This window comes from Sardina pilchardus, chromosome 15 (genome assembly GCF_963854185.1).
Source record: "Sardina pilchardus chromosome 15, fSarPil1.1, whole genome shotgun sequence".
Taxonomy (NCBI): Eukaryota; Metazoa; Chordata; class Actinopteri; order Clupeiformes; family Clupeidae; genus Sardina; species Sardina pilchardus.
The window spans coordinates 13,666,584-13,686,871 of NC_085008.1; the positions used below are offsets into that span (position 1 = coordinate 13,666,584).

The 20,288-nt window shown below is 45.5% G+C and overlaps 1 protein-coding gene across 4 annotated transcripts; it reads right to left on the reverse strand.

Annotated features, from left to right (window-relative positions):
- Positions 1 to 154: 154 nt before the first annotated feature.
- On the reverse strand, positions 155 to 20,119 carry LOC134102514 (mitofusin-1-like). Of its 4 annotated transcripts, none has more exons than XM_062556639.1 (18): positions 19,776 to 20,119; positions 18,561 to 18,686; positions 18,026 to 18,161; positions 17,143 to 17,305; positions 15,408 to 15,532; positions 15,061 to 15,169; positions 13,243 to 13,350; positions 12,196 to 12,334; positions 7,114 to 7,181; positions 5,961 to 6,082; positions 5,339 to 5,465; positions 5,114 to 5,218; positions 4,391 to 4,493; positions 4,039 to 4,265; positions 3,100 to 3,255; positions 2,634 to 2,830; positions 1,617 to 1,751; positions 155 to 1,205 (listed from the first exon to the last, which is right to left on the reverse strand). In XM_062556639.1, exons 2-18 carry the CDS (start codon positions 18,679 to 18,681, stop codon positions 1,133 to 1,135), a joined length of 2,214 nt encoding a protein of 737 aa, XP_062412623.1. In that variant the 5' UTR covers positions 18,682 to 18,686; positions 19,776 to 20,119; the 3' UTR covers positions 155 to 1,132. The 4 variants fall into 4 exon arrangements, with proteins under 4 accessions (XP_062412623.1, XP_062412621.1, XP_062412622.1 ...); XM_062556637.1 differs by having other exon boundaries at positions 12,181 to 12,334; positions 19,776 to 20,117; XM_062556638.1 differs by having other exon boundaries at positions 3,100 to 3,258; positions 19,776 to 20,116.
- Positions 20,120 to 20,288: the final 169 nt, after the last annotated feature.

Here is a 20,288-nt window from a genome sequence, read left to right on the forward strand (position 1 = left end):
GCTTGAACAACCTGAAACTACCAACGATTCAATGGGTCCTGACGAAACCAGAGCAAATTAATTAAAGGGAATTTTGCTTGCTTGTTTAGTCTTTTCTGCACGATACCAGTCCAACACAAGGTGGCAATAGTGTATGGAATAAGAAGCAGATCAGTCCTGTGGTAATATTTTATTGGGTTCTCAGAAATCAATCGAGACAAACCTAGTCACATTTCAGCAAAGGAGACACTCGGAGCAGGAGACGGGGCGAGTAGAAAGATCTACTGATGATTACAAAACCACAAAACCTCTGTGGAAATCAAAGGGCTATCTACAGACACACACACACACACACACACACAGATTTCATGTGTCAAACACACTCAGGCTTGTGTGTGGACGTGCCAGATTCACTCACAAACAGAAAAATAAACGTCACACACGAGGAGGAGGATCTACAGTCAAATTCATCTCCACGAGCACCTGGTTGCCAGGCAACCTGTTGCAATTCAGTGTTTCCTATCAGGAGGGGGGTCTTCCTTTGTTCTCTCTCTCTCTCTCTCTCTCTCTCTCTCTCTCTCTCTTTCTCACACACACACACACACACACACACACACACACACACACACACACACACACACACACACACACACACACACACACACACACACACACACACACACACACACACACACACACACACACACACACACACACACACACACACACACACACACACACACACACACGGGTAGTGTTGAGCAGAAAGTTGTATATGAGTTCTCTCGTTGGAGAAGGCCACAGTAGGCGGCACCATCCACAGCTTCAACCACATCTCCATGCTGATGCTGTAGGCTTTATCACTGGAAACGTGAGTTCATCAGCACACACACACACACACACACTTTACTCACACTCACTATTTACTCACTTGCATTTACACACTCATGACACACACACACAGGCACACACTCTTCCAGAAGGAAAATTGAGTTGGGAGTTCCGTGAGAGTGTTCTGGGCAGGTGCTCCTTGGAGCGACAGCAGTCAGACAAGAGACCTCCGACCCTAACGGGTCAGTCCACGGGGGTCAACTGTGTGCCCCCCGTCCCTCAGGGTCAGTGTGGGGGTGTCGATGTGCCCCCCCCCCCCCAGTTAGGCCTGATAGGGCTGCAGGTACTGAGAGGTGAAGCTCTCTAGCTGGCACTCCAACTCCGTCGCCTTATGCCTGCAGCAACACACACACACACACACACAAAATACAAATGACTATACATAATATATAACACATACACACAAAATACATGCATGTAAAAACATCCAGTAGTGAAGTCAAGTCACAGTGAACTGAGTAGTTAAGAGATTTGAGTGTGTGTGTGTCTGTGTGTGTGTGTGTGTGTGTGTGTGCACTAACCTAAATGTCTTGGAGCGGTTCTGGACACGTCTGTGTGTGCGTGTGTGGGGTGCTTGTGTGTACCTGGGTGTCTTGGAATGGTTCTGGACACGCGTGTGTGTGTGTGTGTACACCTGAGTGTCTTGGAGCGGTTCTAGACGCGAGCACACGTGTGTGTGTCTGTGTGTGTGTGTACCGGAGTGTCTTGGAGCGGTTCTGAACGTGTGTGTGTGTGTGTGTACCAACCGGAGTGTCTTAGAGTGGTTCTGCACCGTCTCCAGCTGCTGGATCTTGTCTGAGAGGCGGCTGATCTCCCCCTCCAGCTCCTTCTGGGTCAGATCCACCTGCTGGCAGAGACGAGCGAACGTGGTGGCCATCTCCCTACACACACACACACACACACACACACACACACACACACACACACACACACACACACACACACACACACACACACACACACACACACACACACACACACACACACACACACACACACACACACACACACACACACACACACACACACACACACACACACACACACACACACACACACACACAATGATGAAATTAAAGTGGGTCTGTTAAACTTCTGTAGGGATTCCATCTAACATCAGTCTTTCACAACATTAACAACTACACTATTGTAAAAGCACCAATTATTGCCCGTCCCGTATTATCGTCCTCTTGCATGTATGCGTCACTTAATATTCAATTCTATACAAACTAAGACGGCGGATTCTAAATTAGTTATGCACCAAAAATGACATTTTACCATGACACGAAGAGCTGTAAACGGTGTTGTAAAGCTGTGTGTACAAAACCGCTTAGATAGATAGATACTTTATTGATCCCCAAGGGGAAATTCAAGACTCAATTCAAGAGCTCCGAGAATTCTTGGTGCAACCGTTGATGCACACAGTGTAGGCCAGTGTAAAATCGGAGAGCGGACATTTAAGGAGATAAAAGCCCTGGTAAGAACCAAACCAGATTTTGTTCAAATCTATACATCTACGGCTACTGAAAAATGTAAGGTTCATTCATAATGTTATTTTGGGCATTAAAGAACATAGTTGTTTTAGAATTTTCAAACGAAATGGGCGATAATTGGTGCCTTTACGATACATATCTAATCAATTCTAAGTTATCTGAATAGATCAAGGGGCATTCTAAATAAAGCAAGGGAAATTCTCAGTAATGTGTTTACAATTAAATTTAGAAAGAAGTGTGTGCATGTGTGTGTGTGTGTGTTGTACTCACTGTTGGACCTGGTGGCTGCAGTTGGCACTGGTGAAGCTGACGATCAACTGCAGTTTCTCGGTGGCGTAGTCCACAAACTGCCTCTTCAGGGTGCGCTCCTTCGCTTTGGTCGTCCACGTGAGCTTCTCGTAGAAGAAGAGAAGGCCGTACAGGCTCATAGACAGACCTATGAGGCGCCATCCTATCGTTCTCCACACCTAACACACACACACACACACAGACCTGAGTTTCTCATACAGGAAGAGAAGGCCGTACAGGCTCAAAGAAAAACCTCGGAGGCGCCATCCCTCCACACTTAACACACACACAAGTTTCTCATACAGGAAGAGATGGCTGTACAGTAGTGTTCCCCACAGAATGTGTGTACATGTACAGCAGCATATGTGTGTGTTTGTGCGCATGTGTGGGCATGCATAAATATGTGTGTGTGTGTGTGTGTGTGTGTGTGTGTGTGTGCGCTGCTCACCACTCCCCCCACCACTAGGACGCTCATAGAGGTCCTGGAGGTGACGGAGGCCAGGTTGTTGACCATGCTCAGCATCAGCTCCTCCTGACTCGTCGACGCCTCCTGCTGGGGAACCAGTGCCGTTGCAGACGGGGTAGTGGCCAGAGGACGTGCCACCTGCTAACACACACACACACACACACACACACACACACACACACACACACACACACACACACACACACACACACACACACACACACACACACACACACACACACACACACACACACACACACACACACACACACACACACACACACACACACACACACACACACACACACACACACACACACACACACACACACACACACACACACACACACAGACACAGACACAGAGAAATGTTAACACACACATATATTATAATATAACACGAGAGGAGTGCACATGTATGTGTGGTGTAGAGGTTCATATATTCATAGTGAGCTGTTTAGATACAGGACATTAGATTCAATAGATGTGTACTGAATGAACCAAATGGAGTCTTACACAGGAATCAACAGTAGGTGGACAAGTTTGTGTGTTCCGACAAGTTCCTACAGGAACATATTAAATGGAGGATCACAATAGGCCTGGGCGATATGGATGATAAATAATTTGCAGATATTTATACAATACATATATCGCAACATTGCAGGATCTTGTTGACCAGCGTAAGGACCTGCTTGGCGTGCGTGGGGCCCAGAAAGTGTATGTGTGTGTGTGTGTGTGTGTGTGTGTGTGTGTGTGTGTGTCTACCTGCACCTGCTTGTCGATCAGCACGAGTGCGTGTTTGGCGTAGGAAGTGTGTGCATGTGTGTGTGTGTGTGTACCTACCTGCACCTGCTTGTCGACCAGCATGAGTGCGTGTTTGGCGTAGGAAGTGTGTGCATGTGTGTGTGTGTGTGTACCTACCTGCACCTGCTTGTCGACCAGCATGAGTGCGTGTTTGGCGTGCGTGGGGCCCAGGAAGCGTGTGACCAGCGCGGTCCAGCCGAGGGAGAACTTGAACTCGATGTCCTCCTGGAAGTCGGAGCAGAGCGTGGCGCAGTTGAGGTCGTAGCTCAGGTCAAACTTGCGGCACGGGACCAGCATGTGGATCTGGGACTGGACAGCAGGGGGCAGCAACGGCTGCATCAGGTCTGAGAGTGGGCAAACACACACACACACTCGTTAGAAATAATCACTGACTTACACAGATATAAACATATCTGAACTGTGTGTGTTTCACTGTTTGTGTGTGTGAGTGTGTGTGTGTGTGTTTTACCGAACATGTCTTTCTGTGAGCTCTGCATGGAGGCGTTGACGGCATCAGTGCAGCGGAAGGCCAGGTTCTTCCCCATGCCCTCCTCAATGTGTGTTAGCAGCTCCTGCAACAACACACACCAAAACACAAATGAGCACACACACACAAACAAATATGGGATACATCCACACAATTCCATTTGGATCCGAAATACTTCTGTTACATGTTCCTACCTCTACTCTACTTCCCGACCCCGTACTGAAAAACTGCGGATTTGCATCGGAATGTGGACAGTGATTCCGCAAACACTTGAAAACAATGACATAGGAACCGAATGCTCTCTTCCTGATTGGAGCTTGTCAGTATAAAGTTTCTCGACGCTATAGGACTCACTGTGACTTCCATTACTAGCCTACTGGTGAGTGCAGCATGGAGGCTGAGATACAGGCTTTACTGGCCTTGCTGTCTCTGGTAGCATCTGCAGTGCCGTTAGATCACACATCTTACAGTGCATACAGTAAATGGTCATGTGACGCAGGCTTTAGGGTTCTCTCCTCGGCCCTCCAGCTCGTGCCCGACACGCGAGGAAACACGAGAGCATCCTATGCAGAGCTGGTAGCATCTGTAGTGTAGTTCAGTTACGCATTTTACGATGCTGACAATTGCATGAGTGGTCATTGGATCTCTACAAATGCTTATGTGATTCACACTCGAGATGAAAATGTGTATGTGTGTGTGACTTACGTTTTTGTACATTTTGAGTACATGTGGAGAGGGATGGAAGTCTGAGTGGAACTCCTCAACAATTACCGACAGGCGACAGATCTCTTCAGCCATGGCGTTGGAAACCTGCAACACACAAACACACATTTTTACTGAATATTCAATTGTTGCTAAAACATAATTTCATCACACATCTACATGACCGTTCCCATAAACCAACAGGTGTGTGTGTGTGTGTGTGTGTACCTTCTGTTCCACCTCCTCTGTGATGGCCTTGATTCTCTTCTTGATCTCCTCTATGAGCAGATTCAGCTGGTTCTTCACAAAATCCAGCCGGTCTGTCAAATACTCACGATCCTCCATGGACGCCACTCTACACACACAAATACAAACAAACACACACACAGGGGTGGGAGTGTGCGAGCGCACACACACACACACCAGTGAATTCTACATGATCTGGGACAAGCATGCAAGCTGTATTCAAACAGATAGAGTGAAAGAGAGAGGAGGAAGGAGAGAAACCAAGAACGTGTGTGTGAGTGCGGAGGTATAAATATGTGTGTGCATGTGTGTGTGTGTGTGTGTCTCTGTGTATACGTATGTGTGTTTAAGAGAGGAGGTATATGTATTCCTGTGTGTGTGTGTGTAAGAGAGGAGGTATACGTATTCCTCTCTCTATGTGTGTGTGTGTGTGTGTGTGTGTGTGTGTGTGTGTGTGTGTGTGTGTGTGTACGTGTGTGTGCGTAGCGTGATGTGTACGTGTGTCTGTGATTGTGTGCGTGTGTAGCATGATGTGTATGTGTGCGTGAGGCATTGTGTGTACGTGCGCATGCGTGTTTGTGTGTGTGTGTAGCGTGGTGTGTACCTCTTCTCAGCGGCGTTAATATTGATGGCGTCCATGACTGCTTTGACGTTGGCGGTGATCTGCCGCGCCCGGATGGTGTGCTGCTCAAACTTAGTCTTCACTGCTGACTGCGAGATACACTCCTGCCAGGCATCAACATCACACCGTCACACCACACACACACACACACACACTCCAGTGAGCTGCATGTGTGTGTGTGTGGTGCGCAAGGGTCAAAAGCAGACCCCTGCGCTGAGCTTGGTGGATCATCTTAGCCATTGCACAGTCTGCACAAGGCTTAAGACTTTCAGAGCAACTTGTGTAAACAAAACAGACAACGTAAACAACATAAACAAACATAAACAAATATAAACAAACATAAACAGGAAGTGAAGAGAGTAAAAGCGCAGGGTCCTCATCGCTACAGCCTGAGGAGTGATGGAGCTGCAAAGAATGGAACGGAACGGAAGCAAGAAACAAAAACTCAGAAGCAGGATGATGGGATACAGGAAGTGAGCTGAAGAGGATGATGGGGAACAGGAAGTGAGCTGAAGAGGATGATGGGGGAACAGGAAGTGAGCTGAAGAGGATGATGGGAGCAGGACGTGAAATGAAGAGGATGATGAGAGGCAGGAAATGAACGAAAGAGGATGATGCGAAACAGGAAGTGAGGAAAAGGATGCCGTCGCCAAAGTGAATCTAGACTTCAGCAAGGAAGACCAAGCCCAAGAGGAAAGAGCACGGGGGGCCAGCAGTCTACCAGTCCAGGAGAGAGCTGAGGAGAAAACACACCCACACACACACACACACACCTAGACCCTACCCACCCACACACCAAGAGCAGCCCCACCCCCAAGACAATCACCACACACACACACAAGGAGACAGCGCAGAGAAGGGGCTACGGATCTACCAGCCCAGAGAGAAACTGAGGAGAACACACACACAGGAAATACTTGTGCTGGCATAGGAGTAAAACGCGAGGTTGTAGGAAGAAACACAGGAAAACATTGTTTCCCTCTCACACACACACACACCATAGGCCCTCTGAAAGCTGAGGACTGGGGTATGTGAGGCTGGCTCTGATCGGAGGATGAAGGGAATGTTCGATATGAGAAGTCATAAATACAGTTCCATAAAGGTGGGCACACAAACACACACACACACCACTTGCCTCAAAGCGTCTCTCAAAACACTGGAACTCTTTAAGCCGGTCCTGGAAGCCCTCAGCAAGTGCTCCACCTATAAAAAAAATTAACAGTCTGCGTTAAGAACACACACACACACACACACACACACACACACACACACACACACACAATTGAAGTGTGGGTTCTCAGTTGTGACTAGAGATGTAAATGCATGAAAATGTAATTCTGTCAAATACAGTCGCATTTTCAGCTCTGAACAAAACTGATCAGGAATTCTCATAGAAAGCAGAACCAAGGGCGTCATTATTATCTCCGCCAAGGAGGTTATGTTTTCATCTGGCTTTGTCGGTTTCTCTGTCTGTTTGTTAGCAAGATAACAAAAAAATTATGGATGGATTTCGATAACATTTTCAGGGAAGTTCTGAAATGATTAAGAAACGATTACATTTTGGGAGTGATCCGTATCACCGTCTGGATCCTGGAGGCGTTTGTTTTTTCGCTTGGCAGTGTAATGGCATGGTATGGCCACGTAGTGGAGCTCTGAATAGTTTAGATTAAAATGTATGACAACCAAGGAAGAATAATAGGATAGGATAATAATAAAAGTTATCCGTTCGACTTGGATCTAAGCTTGTGGATAAAACCATTCGAACACTTCAGAATGGCTTCAGGTTTGATAGAAAAAGAAGGCGAATACCAGCCAAAGTAAGACAAGCCAAACTAAAGGACTATAAAGAGGTAAAGTAGGCTTTTCATGGACATTTTATCGGAGTGCTTAACATCATGTATGAGTTGCATTCTGATAGCCTATATAGACGAACAATACAGGCAGAGGTCTGCGCTCTCTGAGTGCTTTTCTAGTTGTTGTTTGAAGTCATCATAACATATTATGCGTAGCATTGCCACCTGATCTGAACCACATACAGTAACAAGCCCATGGTGCATGTTGCATCTGTGTGCCTACTTTAAGGGACTCGGATGATGATGGATAGAATTCCACACATGTTTTTCACTAGGTGGCAATTCATTGCGGTAATTAAGATCAATAAAATTGAAACAGTAACAGTTATTGTTATCATTGAGAATGTTAACGTGGTTTGCTGTTATACAAGTAGCCATGACATCCCTAGTTGTGGTTCAATCCTCTCATGATGAACTTAAAGCCAAATGTTCACAATGAACAATTAATGTCTCTTCTCTGATACACATCACGCCACCCCTGTCTGTTCTTAAAGCCACCACACACACACACACACACACACACACACACACAGAGTTCTTAATGGCACCACACACACGTGCACACCATACTATCCACATGCGTATACACACTTACATGCATAGTTTACTCTCTTAAATTAAAAAAGGACACATAGCTTGTCACACACAAAACATGCACAGCAGTACGAAAGCCAGGCTATTAGCGTACACACAGGGCACTGGTGTGTGTGTGTGAGTGTGTGTGTGTGTGTGTGTGTATGTCACATCGACGCCTTATTAAACTAATCGCCTAAGTCATTTTTTCCAACTTTTCAGGAGACAAAAAAAACTTCACCAAAAACTAACTGAATGATATTTATTGACACTTTTTTTTGAAAAGGCCATACAAATTGATGACTGTTGACATAGTAATAATAATTTTAATAAATTATGTATCATAACAGATACAAAATGACTTAGGCAATTTCATGAACATGTCCATGTTGACTTAGGCAATTCCATAACTTCAACTCTGTCAAGAATAATGCAATAATAGACAAACTAAACATACTATGAATGCATGTACATCTTAAAATATCAATACACTAAATTGAAATCTTTTCAATTATATATCCCAACTCCTGTCTCCCCTCTCCCATCATCTTCATTTCTCTTTCTCTTCTTTGGGCTCTTGCTTATTGGTTATGGTTATGGTTATTTAGCAGACACCTTTGATGAGGCAAATGGTAAAATAAGTGATGAAACTCAACAGGCATGATGGGATTCATTGACTAGAGGTCCTAGAACTTCCTTTGCTTTATTGGCAAAGAAATCTAGGCTAATTTGGGACCTGTACTCGCTGTGGCAGTTCACCCATAGAGTGCCTTCTGTAAAGAGACCTTGAAATAAACCTTGCCTTCACGGCTGTATTGAAGTGCGCGCAAGTCATGGGAAGTAAGTTCAAGTCATTTTCAGGAAATCATCATGCTTGTGAGATTTCCTGAAAATGACTGGAACTTACTTCCCAAGCATCAGACCACTAAAAAAGGCTGGAGATCCAACTGTACATGACTTGTGGGCTCTTCAATACAGCCGTGAAGGCAAGGTTTATTTCAAGGTGTCCTTTACAGAAGGCACTGTAACTGCCACGGCGAGTACAGGTCCCAAATGAGCCAATATGTCTCCTTCTGCTTTGCCAATCAAGATGATGGGAGAGGGGAGACAGGAGTTACTGTGTGTTCACACCGCCGGCGACTTGAGCTTCCAAAATCTCTCAGGACGCCCTGTAAAGGACGCTGTGGGAAGCTGGGATCAGCTTGGATTCTTTGGCAGCTCTGACGTAGTAGCATTCTATGTTTGTTGCTGGTCGTTTGGTCGCTGAACCGCGTCATAGCTCATTACCATAAAGTTAAACCATTTTCAACTTTCTCTAGTCGCTCAAGACGCCCAAAACGTGACGCCGACGGATTGGTTGCTGCTGGCAGCTGAGAGAAGCCGGCTTCCATTGAAAATGAATGACCTCCGGAATCTTTGGAAGCTCAAGTCGCCGGCGGTGTGAACGCACAGTTAGGATACACAATTGAAAAGATTTCAATTTAGGATACAAGGATACAAGGAGTTTTATTTGTCACATGCATATCATTACTAAAGTAAAGAATGCAGTGAAATTTGTCCCTTTGCCTGTTGTGCATATGGAGGGGGGGTAGGGGGGGTTGTAGAGGGGCAGGATAAGTGCAAAAGCATTTAAGTGCAAGGGGGGGGGGGGGGGTAAGCTGCATGGGGAATGATGTATGTGTGTGTGTGTGTTGCAGTGTGCTGTGTGTGTGGGGCAGTGGCATACTGATGATCCAGAGGGTAGTGGGCAGTATGTTGTATGTAGCTTAATAAGACGCTGGTAAGGGGCAGTGTGTGTGTGTGTGTGTGTGTGTGTGTGTGTGTGTGTGTGTGTGTGTGATGGGGGGCAGTGGCGTACTGATGATCCAGAGGGTGGCGGGCAGTATGTTGTATGTACTGTATGTAGCTTAATAAGACGCTGGTAAGGGGCAGTGTGTGTGTGTGATGGGGGGTGGGGGGGGGGGGGGGGGGCAGTGTGCTGTGTATATGGGGCAGTGTCGTATGATGATACAGTGGTTTGGTGGGCTGATGTTGTCTGTAAGTAGTGTGGCTTCCTATGATGCAGTGAAGAAGGGGAGAGGTGAATTGAAGGAGTGTACTCAAAAAGGAAAAGGTTAATGACTTTGCTGCATTTAGACACTATAGGAATTCTTTATGTAATTCCAGTTAGGTACCCTATTTCTCACAGCTCAAGTGTAAGAAAGGTGCTAATGTTAAGCTAAGCTAAAGGTAGCCTACATTAATGCAAGAAAAACACTACTGTAGCTTTATGGACTGGCAATTAACTTGTTAGTAACTGGTAAGGATAATATGATCTAGCTGCTAGATGATCCTACAAGTCAATGATTCGTTTGAAAAGAAACAAGGAAATATTAGAAGAAAACCATGTAGGCTAGATGAAACATTTTGAAAAGACAAAGTTTAGTAGCTACAGATTGTGTAGCCGCTCCATTCTGAATGATAGCTTCATGGGCTTGCTATTTCACTTATAGTAGCCCAAGGCTGACTTAATATAATAAAAACAAAACATAACTGATCACTATTCAGCCTATAGCCTGACCTATGTTATACAAATTCTCAGTATACTTACCAGTTGGGTATGACCCCTGGATCATGTCAATAACTTCATCTTCAGAGAACAATTTCTTTCTCCTTGTTGCCATTTTAAGACACATGTAAAATTGCCTAAGTCAAATTAACTTTGACTTAGGCGAAATGAATATTGCCTAAGTCACACTATCAAGACCTATTGATTTAGGCAATTGTAATTATTGGGAAAAAATACATGTTCTAAGTAATTTAAGATTTTATCAATTTCACCAGAGGTGGCAGGCATAAAGAGGATAAGATTTATGAAAAAAAATGAAATTTTAAAAAAAATGACTTAGGCGATAAGTTTAATAAGGCGTCGACATGTAGCTTAATGGTGTGATGAGTGTGTGCATGTCCGAGAGTGTGTGTGTGTTTGTGTGGGTGTGTGTGTGCATGTATTTGATTGTGTGCGTGTGGTCACTCTGTCCAGGGCATTAGAGGGTCTTTTTAAAGCTCTTTAACTGGCTGCCAGTGTGGAGTGGCATCATGTGCCTGACACCTCAACTAACCTCAGATGGCACCTCTGGAACGCACCCTACCACACACATACACGCACGCAGGCACACACACACACACTCACACACACACACGCACAGCTCTGTTTATTGTATCTTAACAATGTGGACTGACAGTTAAGCTAGACAACAGTGGGAATGGTTCATTATGACCGGAGTAAAGTGATTAGTGCTGTAGCTGCAATAGTCTGGAAATACAAATATTTACAATATACAATATGTGTAAATGAATTCCGACATCTGTGTGTGTGTGCGTGTGTGTGTGTCCATATCCTTGTTCCTTTTTTCCATACTCATCCAGAACTGGATATTACTAAAAATCAAATACTGTGTAGGAACTCTGGTGTGTGTGTGCTGTGTACGTATGTACATGCGTGTGTGTAAGCGAGTGCCGTGCCTCTGCCCTGGCTCCTTACCCGTCTATGGCATACGGTAAGAGAGTGAGTGTGTGTGTGCCTGTGCAGTGCCCTGAGCCTTCTGCATGTGAGTTAGTAAGTGTGTGTGTGTGCGTCCGTGCGTTCCTGCCTGCATGTGCTGCGCATGTGTGTGTGCTTGCATGCGCTGCGTGTGTGTGCGTATGTGCATGCATGCCTGCGTGTGTGTGCTTGCGTGCGCCGCGTGAGTGTGTGATTGCCCGTGCCGTGCCTGTGCCATGCCCTGGCTCCTTACCGGTCTCTGGCATACCCTGAGCCTTCTGCATGCGCGAGTTCAGCACCTCCTTGGCCGACACGAAGAAGATCCTGTTGGGCGCCTGCTCACGATCCACCACCTTCAGCTCCTCCACCAGGAAGTTCACACACCTGTCTGTGTGCTGCTTACGCACCTGTACACACACACACACACACACACACACACACACACGGTTGAGCTGCAATCTTCAATACATCAACATTAGTGGCAATACATCAACATTAGTGGCCCTACCCAACAGACAACAAAAAAAAACAGTTTTGAGCAGAATTATAACAGTTTACTTTTAACACTGCTTCGGTTCTGAACTGAAACACTTTAGCTGATGATCTATGGGTCAACTTCTTGAGTAATGTTGCTAAGTAACCACCTAACCAGTTCCATGCATTCTGATTGGAAGATCAAGACGATTGGCCTACTGATGATTAAACTTCTCCAACATTGCACAGCCACAACAATGAGGGATGTTTCCCTGCAACTTTGCTCAAAAAGCTGCCCCATCTATCATCAGCTCTAAAGGTGCAGTCAGGGATTTCGCAGGAAGTCCCATTTGTTTGTGTTTGTCTTTATGTTTACGTTCATTAGCAGACGGCCAAAAAAAAAAAAAGGTTACATCACATTTTCCCAGAGGACAAAAGACCAAGCAAAACACACTAGAGAGGTAGTTCAGCCCAACCTTCAGTATAGCCTGGGCTGGCTACAGAGTTGGGATTTGTTTTTACAGCGTACTCACAGAATGGGCTGCTAGTGGTCGTGTGTGTGTGTGTGTGTGTGTGTGTGTGTGTGTGTGTGTGTGTGTGTGTGTGTGTGTGTGTGTACTCACAGAATGGGCTGCTAGTGGTCGTGAGGAGATGATTGCTGCATGTGACAAAATAATTTATGGGCGTGAACCTGCACCTTTAAAGTGAAGTCTGTTTTGGACATGACCCTTGTTCAGAATGTATTGTGATAAGTTTCAGATTGTGGCCTCTGTATCATGGTAATACCCTGCCCGAGAGTGTGTGTGTGTGAGTGAGTGTGAGTGTATGTGTGTGTGTTTACCTCGTCCATGTACTCTGGTTCAGAGGCGGAGGCGTCCCAGCGGTTGTTGAGGATGAAAATGTTGGGTTTGGACAGGCGCTCATTCACCTTGTGGAAGAAATGCTTCTCCTACACACACACAGCGTGAGAAAAGAGGCTCAGGTGTCACTAACACACACACACTTAGAGGACAACCACACTACATCCATCTACTTCCCTTTCCAGAGACAGGTGTATGCATAACATGTGAGCTAATGAGGAATAGCACATGCATGAAGGTAGCCTTAGTGTACAGACATGTAACTGTGCACCTGCCCTACACACACATTCTCACACACACGGCAGTGAGTTCATTCCTTGAACTCACTGCCGTGTGTGTGTGTGTGTGTGAATGTGTATATACTAACAGATGATGTATATGTTCTCTCCTTTCCCATGTAGAGCTGTGTGTGTGTGTGTGTGTGTCGGGGGGGGCCACCGTGAGGACAAGAATAACGCACTGGCATGGAGTCTGGTTTTAGCCGTACTGTGAGAGGCTAAAGACGCCCGTCCCTTTAAGATCCCTGTCTGGAGAGGGGAGAGGGGGCCGTCCCTTTAAAGGGGTATCTCCCATGTCCTTCTGTGCAAAGCAGTCCGTCCATAACAATGTGAGACAGTGAACACAAACACAAACACACACACAGTCAGAGGACAGGACGTGATTTTGAGCACGGTTGCGCTTTGAGGTTGCGGTGTGTGTGTGTGTGTGTGTGTGTGTGCGTGTGTGGTGCGTCTGGTTGGCTGATTGTGAGGGCCGGACTGACCGGCCTGAGATGGCACACATGCTTCAGTGGATATAAACAGACCAGGACTGTCACACTGGACAACACACAGCCCCCTTTCTCAGAACTGAGGGCACTCACACACAAACAGCGAGCCCATGTGCCTCTCCAACCAAACACCCATTACGCCACTCCCCCTGTCAACCCACCCACGCACGCACACACATACACACACGCACGAGCCCCTGCGCCTTTCCAACCAAACACCCTGTTTCAGACCTCATGCGCCCCCTCCCCCAGTCAAATGGAGATGCATACTTCCCACATTCCAGAGCCTGTACACACACACACACAAAAACGAAATCCCTGCTGGGCTCCTTTATAAATAACACACACACACACACACAAGTTCAGCTCCTCGGAGACCCTGTGTCCACACACAGATGTGAGTCTGGACAATGCAGCGCATCCAAACAGCCTTAAATGGGAGAGGACACTAGAACAGAAACCAGTTCTACGGCAGGCCTGTGTGCTTAGTACCTGCCATTTAGAACCGTTCTGTGGGTTTACCCTGCAGTTCTATTCTAGAACCCAGCCTGCTGGCTTAAGGGTTCACACCAAGAACGACAACTATAACAATAACTATAAACAAATATCGCTCTCGCTAATATGAATGCTGACGTTCACACATAAACTATAACGATATGAAGAACAATATAGTTGGGATCACTTTCAGACCAATTTTGAGATCGATAAAAAGCTAACAGCCAATCAGAACCCATCAAATGTATTATTACAGGAGGGGAGACTATTTTATCATTGGTCAGTGTGAGCGCTTTCATCGTTATGGTTATAGTTATCGTTGTTAGTGTGAATGGCCCTTTATGGTGCGGTTCTATTCTAGAACCCAGCCTGCAGGTTTATGGCAGAGCATGTGTGTTTAAGCTGCAGTTGTCATCTAGAATGTGTGTTTATGGAGCAGTTGTAATCTAGAACATGTGCGATTATGCTGCAGGTGTATGTGTACACCCCCCTCACACACACACACACACACACACACACACACACACACACTGACCGTGTTCATGAGAGTCGACTCGGAGTTGGCCACCAGCACAAACACATCGGCGTCCAGGCAGAACTTGTCGATCCAACTGTCCAGCTGTGTGGTGACATCAGTGCCAGGGCTGGACAGAGAGAATACAGGTCACACTGTATAATGCTCTACACACTAACACACCTGCCAGCATGGAATATACATGAAGGCTTTGCATGTGGCCATGCTCTATGTAAGTATGTATGTCAACATGCCTGCAGGTGGGTGTGTGTGTGTGTGTGTGTGTGTGTGTGTGAACATACCTGCAGGTTTGTCTATGTGTAATATGGGGTGTGTGTGTGTGTGTGTGTGTGTGTGTAAAATCCTACCTATCCACCAGCACCAGGTCATCCCTCAGGAGGGCGCACTTGGTCTTGGGCCAGAAGACGCGCACCAGGCAACCGGCGTCCAGACTCTCGTCCATGTGCAGCGCATGGGCCAGCTGGTTCACCGTCTACGGGGGGCAGACGTCAGAGACGGTTGATAAAGTTGATCAAGTTTGCTTTCTAACCGGAATTGTGCATACGTCATGGTTGAAAACGTATCAGAATCTCAGAAATAATTACGTTATGCTGTCAGCTTTAGACGGCTACATCAAGTCGAATCCCACTAATGAAACCCAAAGAAACCCAATGCTGCCTTCCTGATTGGACCTTGTCAGTATAAGGAGAATGATGACAGAGACGGTTGATAAAGCGAGACGAACCATAAGAGGGTAGTTTCCTGTATTTGTTAGGAATCTGGAAGTAGGTCCTAACTCCAAAGTTGAATTATTTAATCAGCTGGTTCACCATCTATGGGGGGCAGAGGGGATAGACTAAGGGCGTCACGATTCTCCAAATAATCAATTAGTTTTAACAGCACATATAGTAAAGCCAGTGCAGTGAGATTGGATATTTAGTATAAGGGGATCGATGTCAGAGACAGTTGATAAAGTGAGATGATTCATAAGAGGGGTCATTTCCTGTATTTGTCAGGAGTCCAGAAGCAGCAAGGCCCTACCTCAAAAGTTGAATTAATTATCCTGTGTTCGAAAGAGTATTTCATTGGCATCACACACAATGACAATAACATAGTACACATTATATTTATCTTCTCTTATTGCTTATTCAGAGAAAGGTTTATGTTTGACATAATGGACATGTCTATTTAGGAATCCAGAACTATGTGCTATTTCGTTCCATTGGCAAATTCCTTCATGATTGATCTTGGTAACTAGACAATCTTTGCTAATGTGAAGGGTAGCTCCAGCCAATAAGCATCCAAGCCAGCCAAACATTTGAAAATAATAACCCAATGAAACCCAATGCTCCCTTCATGATTGGACCTTGTCAGTATAATGCATCTTGACGCTCTAAGACTCACTTAGCCCTTTTACACCGACAGAGAACCGGATCCGTTCCCGTTCGCGAACCAACATTTGAACCGTTCGTCGCGTTTCCACCAAACAAAAGCCGGTTCAGAACGTGGCACCTTGGTTCTTTAGATGCACTCTTAATCATTAATGCTGGAATTATCATGAACTACTTTGCAAACTTTAAACAAAACAAAGTTCATACCGGTTTTGTTAACGTATTTTTTATTAAATATTTATGTCTTGAGAACTATTAAACATTACCCAATTATCAGGGTCAATAGGGTCGGAAGAGTCCATGTTTATATCACGATATGTTAAGGCTTTTGTATCAGTTCATATTCACTACAAATTGAGCAGCACATCTCCTTTCTCATATCGGTCTCTCCTTCATACCTCCATCCTCCCATCATTCCTTCTTCGTTTCCATCAAAACGCTTATTAAAAGAAATTAGAGGGAGGGGTCAGGACAGGAGAGGGGGAAGGAAAGAAGGAGGAAAGGAGGGAGGGAGGGAGGATGGAAAAAAAGACAAATGATCTGCAGCCTTTGTGTCGGCACAGGCAAATTAGTGTGCTGCGCTCTTTACCCCTCAGTATGGAAAACAACTCTACTATCTCACCTGCTTAATTATTTACACGGCCCTCTGTCCTGAGGTGAGGTGGGGTGTGCGTGTTTGTGTGTGTGTGTGCGTGTTTGTGTGTGTACACACCTTAATGCTCTTCTCCTCCTCCGAGCCCTCAGTCTTGAGGTAGGCCTTGTCCTCGTCGGTGCCCTCCACGCTCAGGAAGCAGTTGGTGGTGTGGCCAATGCCACTGGGCAACACCCGGTCCCGCAGCATGGCGTTCACCACCGTGCTCTTACCGTTACTCGTCCTGGCAAAATGAAGAGGAGAGGGGGACAAAATGAAGAGACACACACACACACACACCTGGTTGTATTGCTAACTCCCAAACATGAAAGTGGGGCGGTCAGTTCAGAATCACTACGTCACAAACAAACTCTGGCCTCCAACACAAACACAGGGGGAGAGAGAGAGAGAGAGAGAGAGAGTACTCATGATAATAAATGAATGATTAATGTGCTGTTATTGTTCTTTTGGAAACACTGTACCTCACAGCTAATAAAGCTACTTTCTGAATTGACTGACAGACACAGAGACAGAGAGAGTGAGTGAGTGAGAGACAAAAAGAAAGAGATGGAAAGAGACAGAAAGAGAAAGAGAAAGAGAGGAAGGAAGTGCAGTATCTATATCAAAAATCCCCATGAATAACTGATGCATTGGGTTATCATGGATGCCAGTGTTCTGTAAGAGGATCCTGTGAGTGGAACACACAGCCTGGATCAGGGATCAGTCGGACAACACACGCACGCACACATGCACACACACCCACCACCAGATAAACCAGTCCTGCCAACATGACATTTCGATCTGGATGGTAACCAGTTCAAAAGTGAAAGTGTGTGGTGAGATGTCGTATATATATTAACATGTATGGTGTGTGTGTGTGGACATGTTAAGACACTTAGATAGCAGTGCGCTATTGAGAGGTGTAGCGTGTGTGTGTGTGCGCATGTGTGTGTGGTGCGGTTACCTTCCAAAGAAGGCCACCTTCATGTGTCGGCGGGCCAACACCTCCTTGATGATGCTGAGTTTGCTGGTGTATGACTGTATCTGATCCAGCTGGTCTCGGCTGGAGATTTGCTCCAGAGAGCCATTATTACACGTGTCTGACAAACAAAACACACACATTACAGCCAGTCAGCACCAGGGTCCACACACACATGACAAGATGTCACATATGCATGAACTGACATTTTGAGAATCTGACCAAAGCGCATACACGTGTACACACACACACACACACACACAAACACACACACACACACACACACACACATATTACAATGACGCACACAAAAAAAACACCACATGAAGAATAGGGCGTCTCATTAAAACAGGTACACACACCCAAGTTGGAGTCCTGAGGACAACCAAAACAAAGAGAGAACTCAAAACGAAACCAGGGCAGGTGAAGTTGCCAAATCATGTGCATGTTATGGCATTCCACCCTTGACCCTAGGGCTCACACTCCACAGCACAGGTAAACTTCCAAAGCTCCCACTCACCTTCCACAAACTCGGCGGTCTCCTGAACATAACACTGCAGCTGCTCAAACACGTCACCTATCCTCTTCTTGGCCAGCACAAAGTGCTTGAGTGGCGAGAAATCTCCCTGGTCCAAACTCATCTTTCCTGAACACACACACACACACACGTTTATGCACGGATATTAATGGTTCATTGGATTACTGAGCAAACGAAATCCATAGACAACAATCTTTCACAGTAGTGACCACTGACAACTACAGTTCTGAGAGTATTGCATCAACACGTGACCTACTTTCCCCACCTCGACTCGATAGTTCTGTAGTTTAAGAAGTTTTCTATTTTATTTTGTTTACAAAGTTTACGTGGGTCTCCATAGATGGACGTATGAACGTTGTTTACTGGCGTTTGCACACGGTCAACTCTGTACACTTGAATCTGCGACCTTTGCTATATCCGTCGGAGCAACTCACCACATCAATAACGTTAACTGAAAGTCAAAACAAGCGAACCGTGCCTGACTTCACCGCACTAAAACCATGTAATTCCTTGACAAACAACTTCATAATTGTATGATTAAATAGTCTACACTCTAAACCCCAAATAAGACTACAAATGTGTGTCTTAAAAAGGTAACACTAACAGTTGTGTGAGTTGTTTTACCGTTCAGTCAAACGTGCTTACTGTAGGTTATGAAACGAATTCCTCAACATGCTAATGATGCAGTGACTATCGTTAGCTATGAGGAAAGTTATTTGGAAAAGAGGACTGTGATTTATTCTGTATGAACATGCTATCTATCTCTGCTACTGTAATGTTATCGTCAAACTGTGGTTTGCATGCCAAGCAACTGTGGACACGAAGCACTGGGTTAAGATAAATAGAGTGGGCTAACATTAACGTATCTTTAAAAGAGCAGGTGGGCTAACGTTGACGTCTAACATGGCAAGTGTCGGATAATGTCAACGTATTATAAATGGTATGTGGCTATCAACATACCTTCTCGCATTTCTATAGGCACTGGATTTACATTTACAACCTAATAATGGCGCCACACTGACTTCTAATAGCTCAATAGTTTGACTGGGAAAATGGCACGGCTTCGTTAGCTAACGTTAGCTTGCGACTAGCTGTAGCTTCTGAGACCGCAGTGCATTACGTTACCTACCCGAGCTGGTTAACGTTAATAGTGACATGGAGATAGCCATCTAGATGAAATTAAAAAAAATATCTTACCACAAGCTATTTCTGTGTCTCCTTTCACATAACGTTTACATTCCAAAACAGAATCGGTCTGCAATCCTCATGCGGACATCTTGACGTCCTAAAGGGAGCTAGTAGAAACTATCCGACTAATTCATGCCCTTGTCGGCAGCGTGCTGCTAACGTTAATGCTACCAGTACCACCGCCAACAGATCAGCCAAGCGGTCAAAAACAAGATTCACGAGTCGTCCGGTTCACACATGGCATGCAAACCTCTCTGCCAGTGAATCATTAATGCCACGTCTCGTCAGTAATCACCTATATATCACAAGTATTATCACGACAGAGATTTATTACTTCACTCCATAGGAAAACAAATGCTCTCATCCTCGTATCATAAGAACACCATAGACATGTTATATACTAGTTCATATTAAGATGAAAATGTATGTAGTTATCAGCAAACCGTCGCGGTTCGTTGGTTTGCGATTTACCTGCTTTGCAATAAACATGGAGAGCATAACAATCATTTCCCACATGAATAA

Bases quoted from the DNA above. Each gene is read 5' to 3' on its own strand.
- LOC134102514 (XM_062556636.1), bottom strand. From the start codon at position 18,681: ATGAGTTTGGACCAGGGAGATTTCTCGCCACTCAAGCACTTTGTGCTG. The intron at 17,306-18,025 runs GTAACCGCACCA...TCATTTTGCCAG, and splicing joins AAGGTGGCCTTCTTTGGAAG to GACGAGTAACGGTAAGAGCA. The intron at 4,266-4,390 runs GTAAAACACACA...GCCCACTCTCAG, and splicing joins CTCACAGAAAGACATGTTCG to ACCTGATGCAGCCGTTGCTG.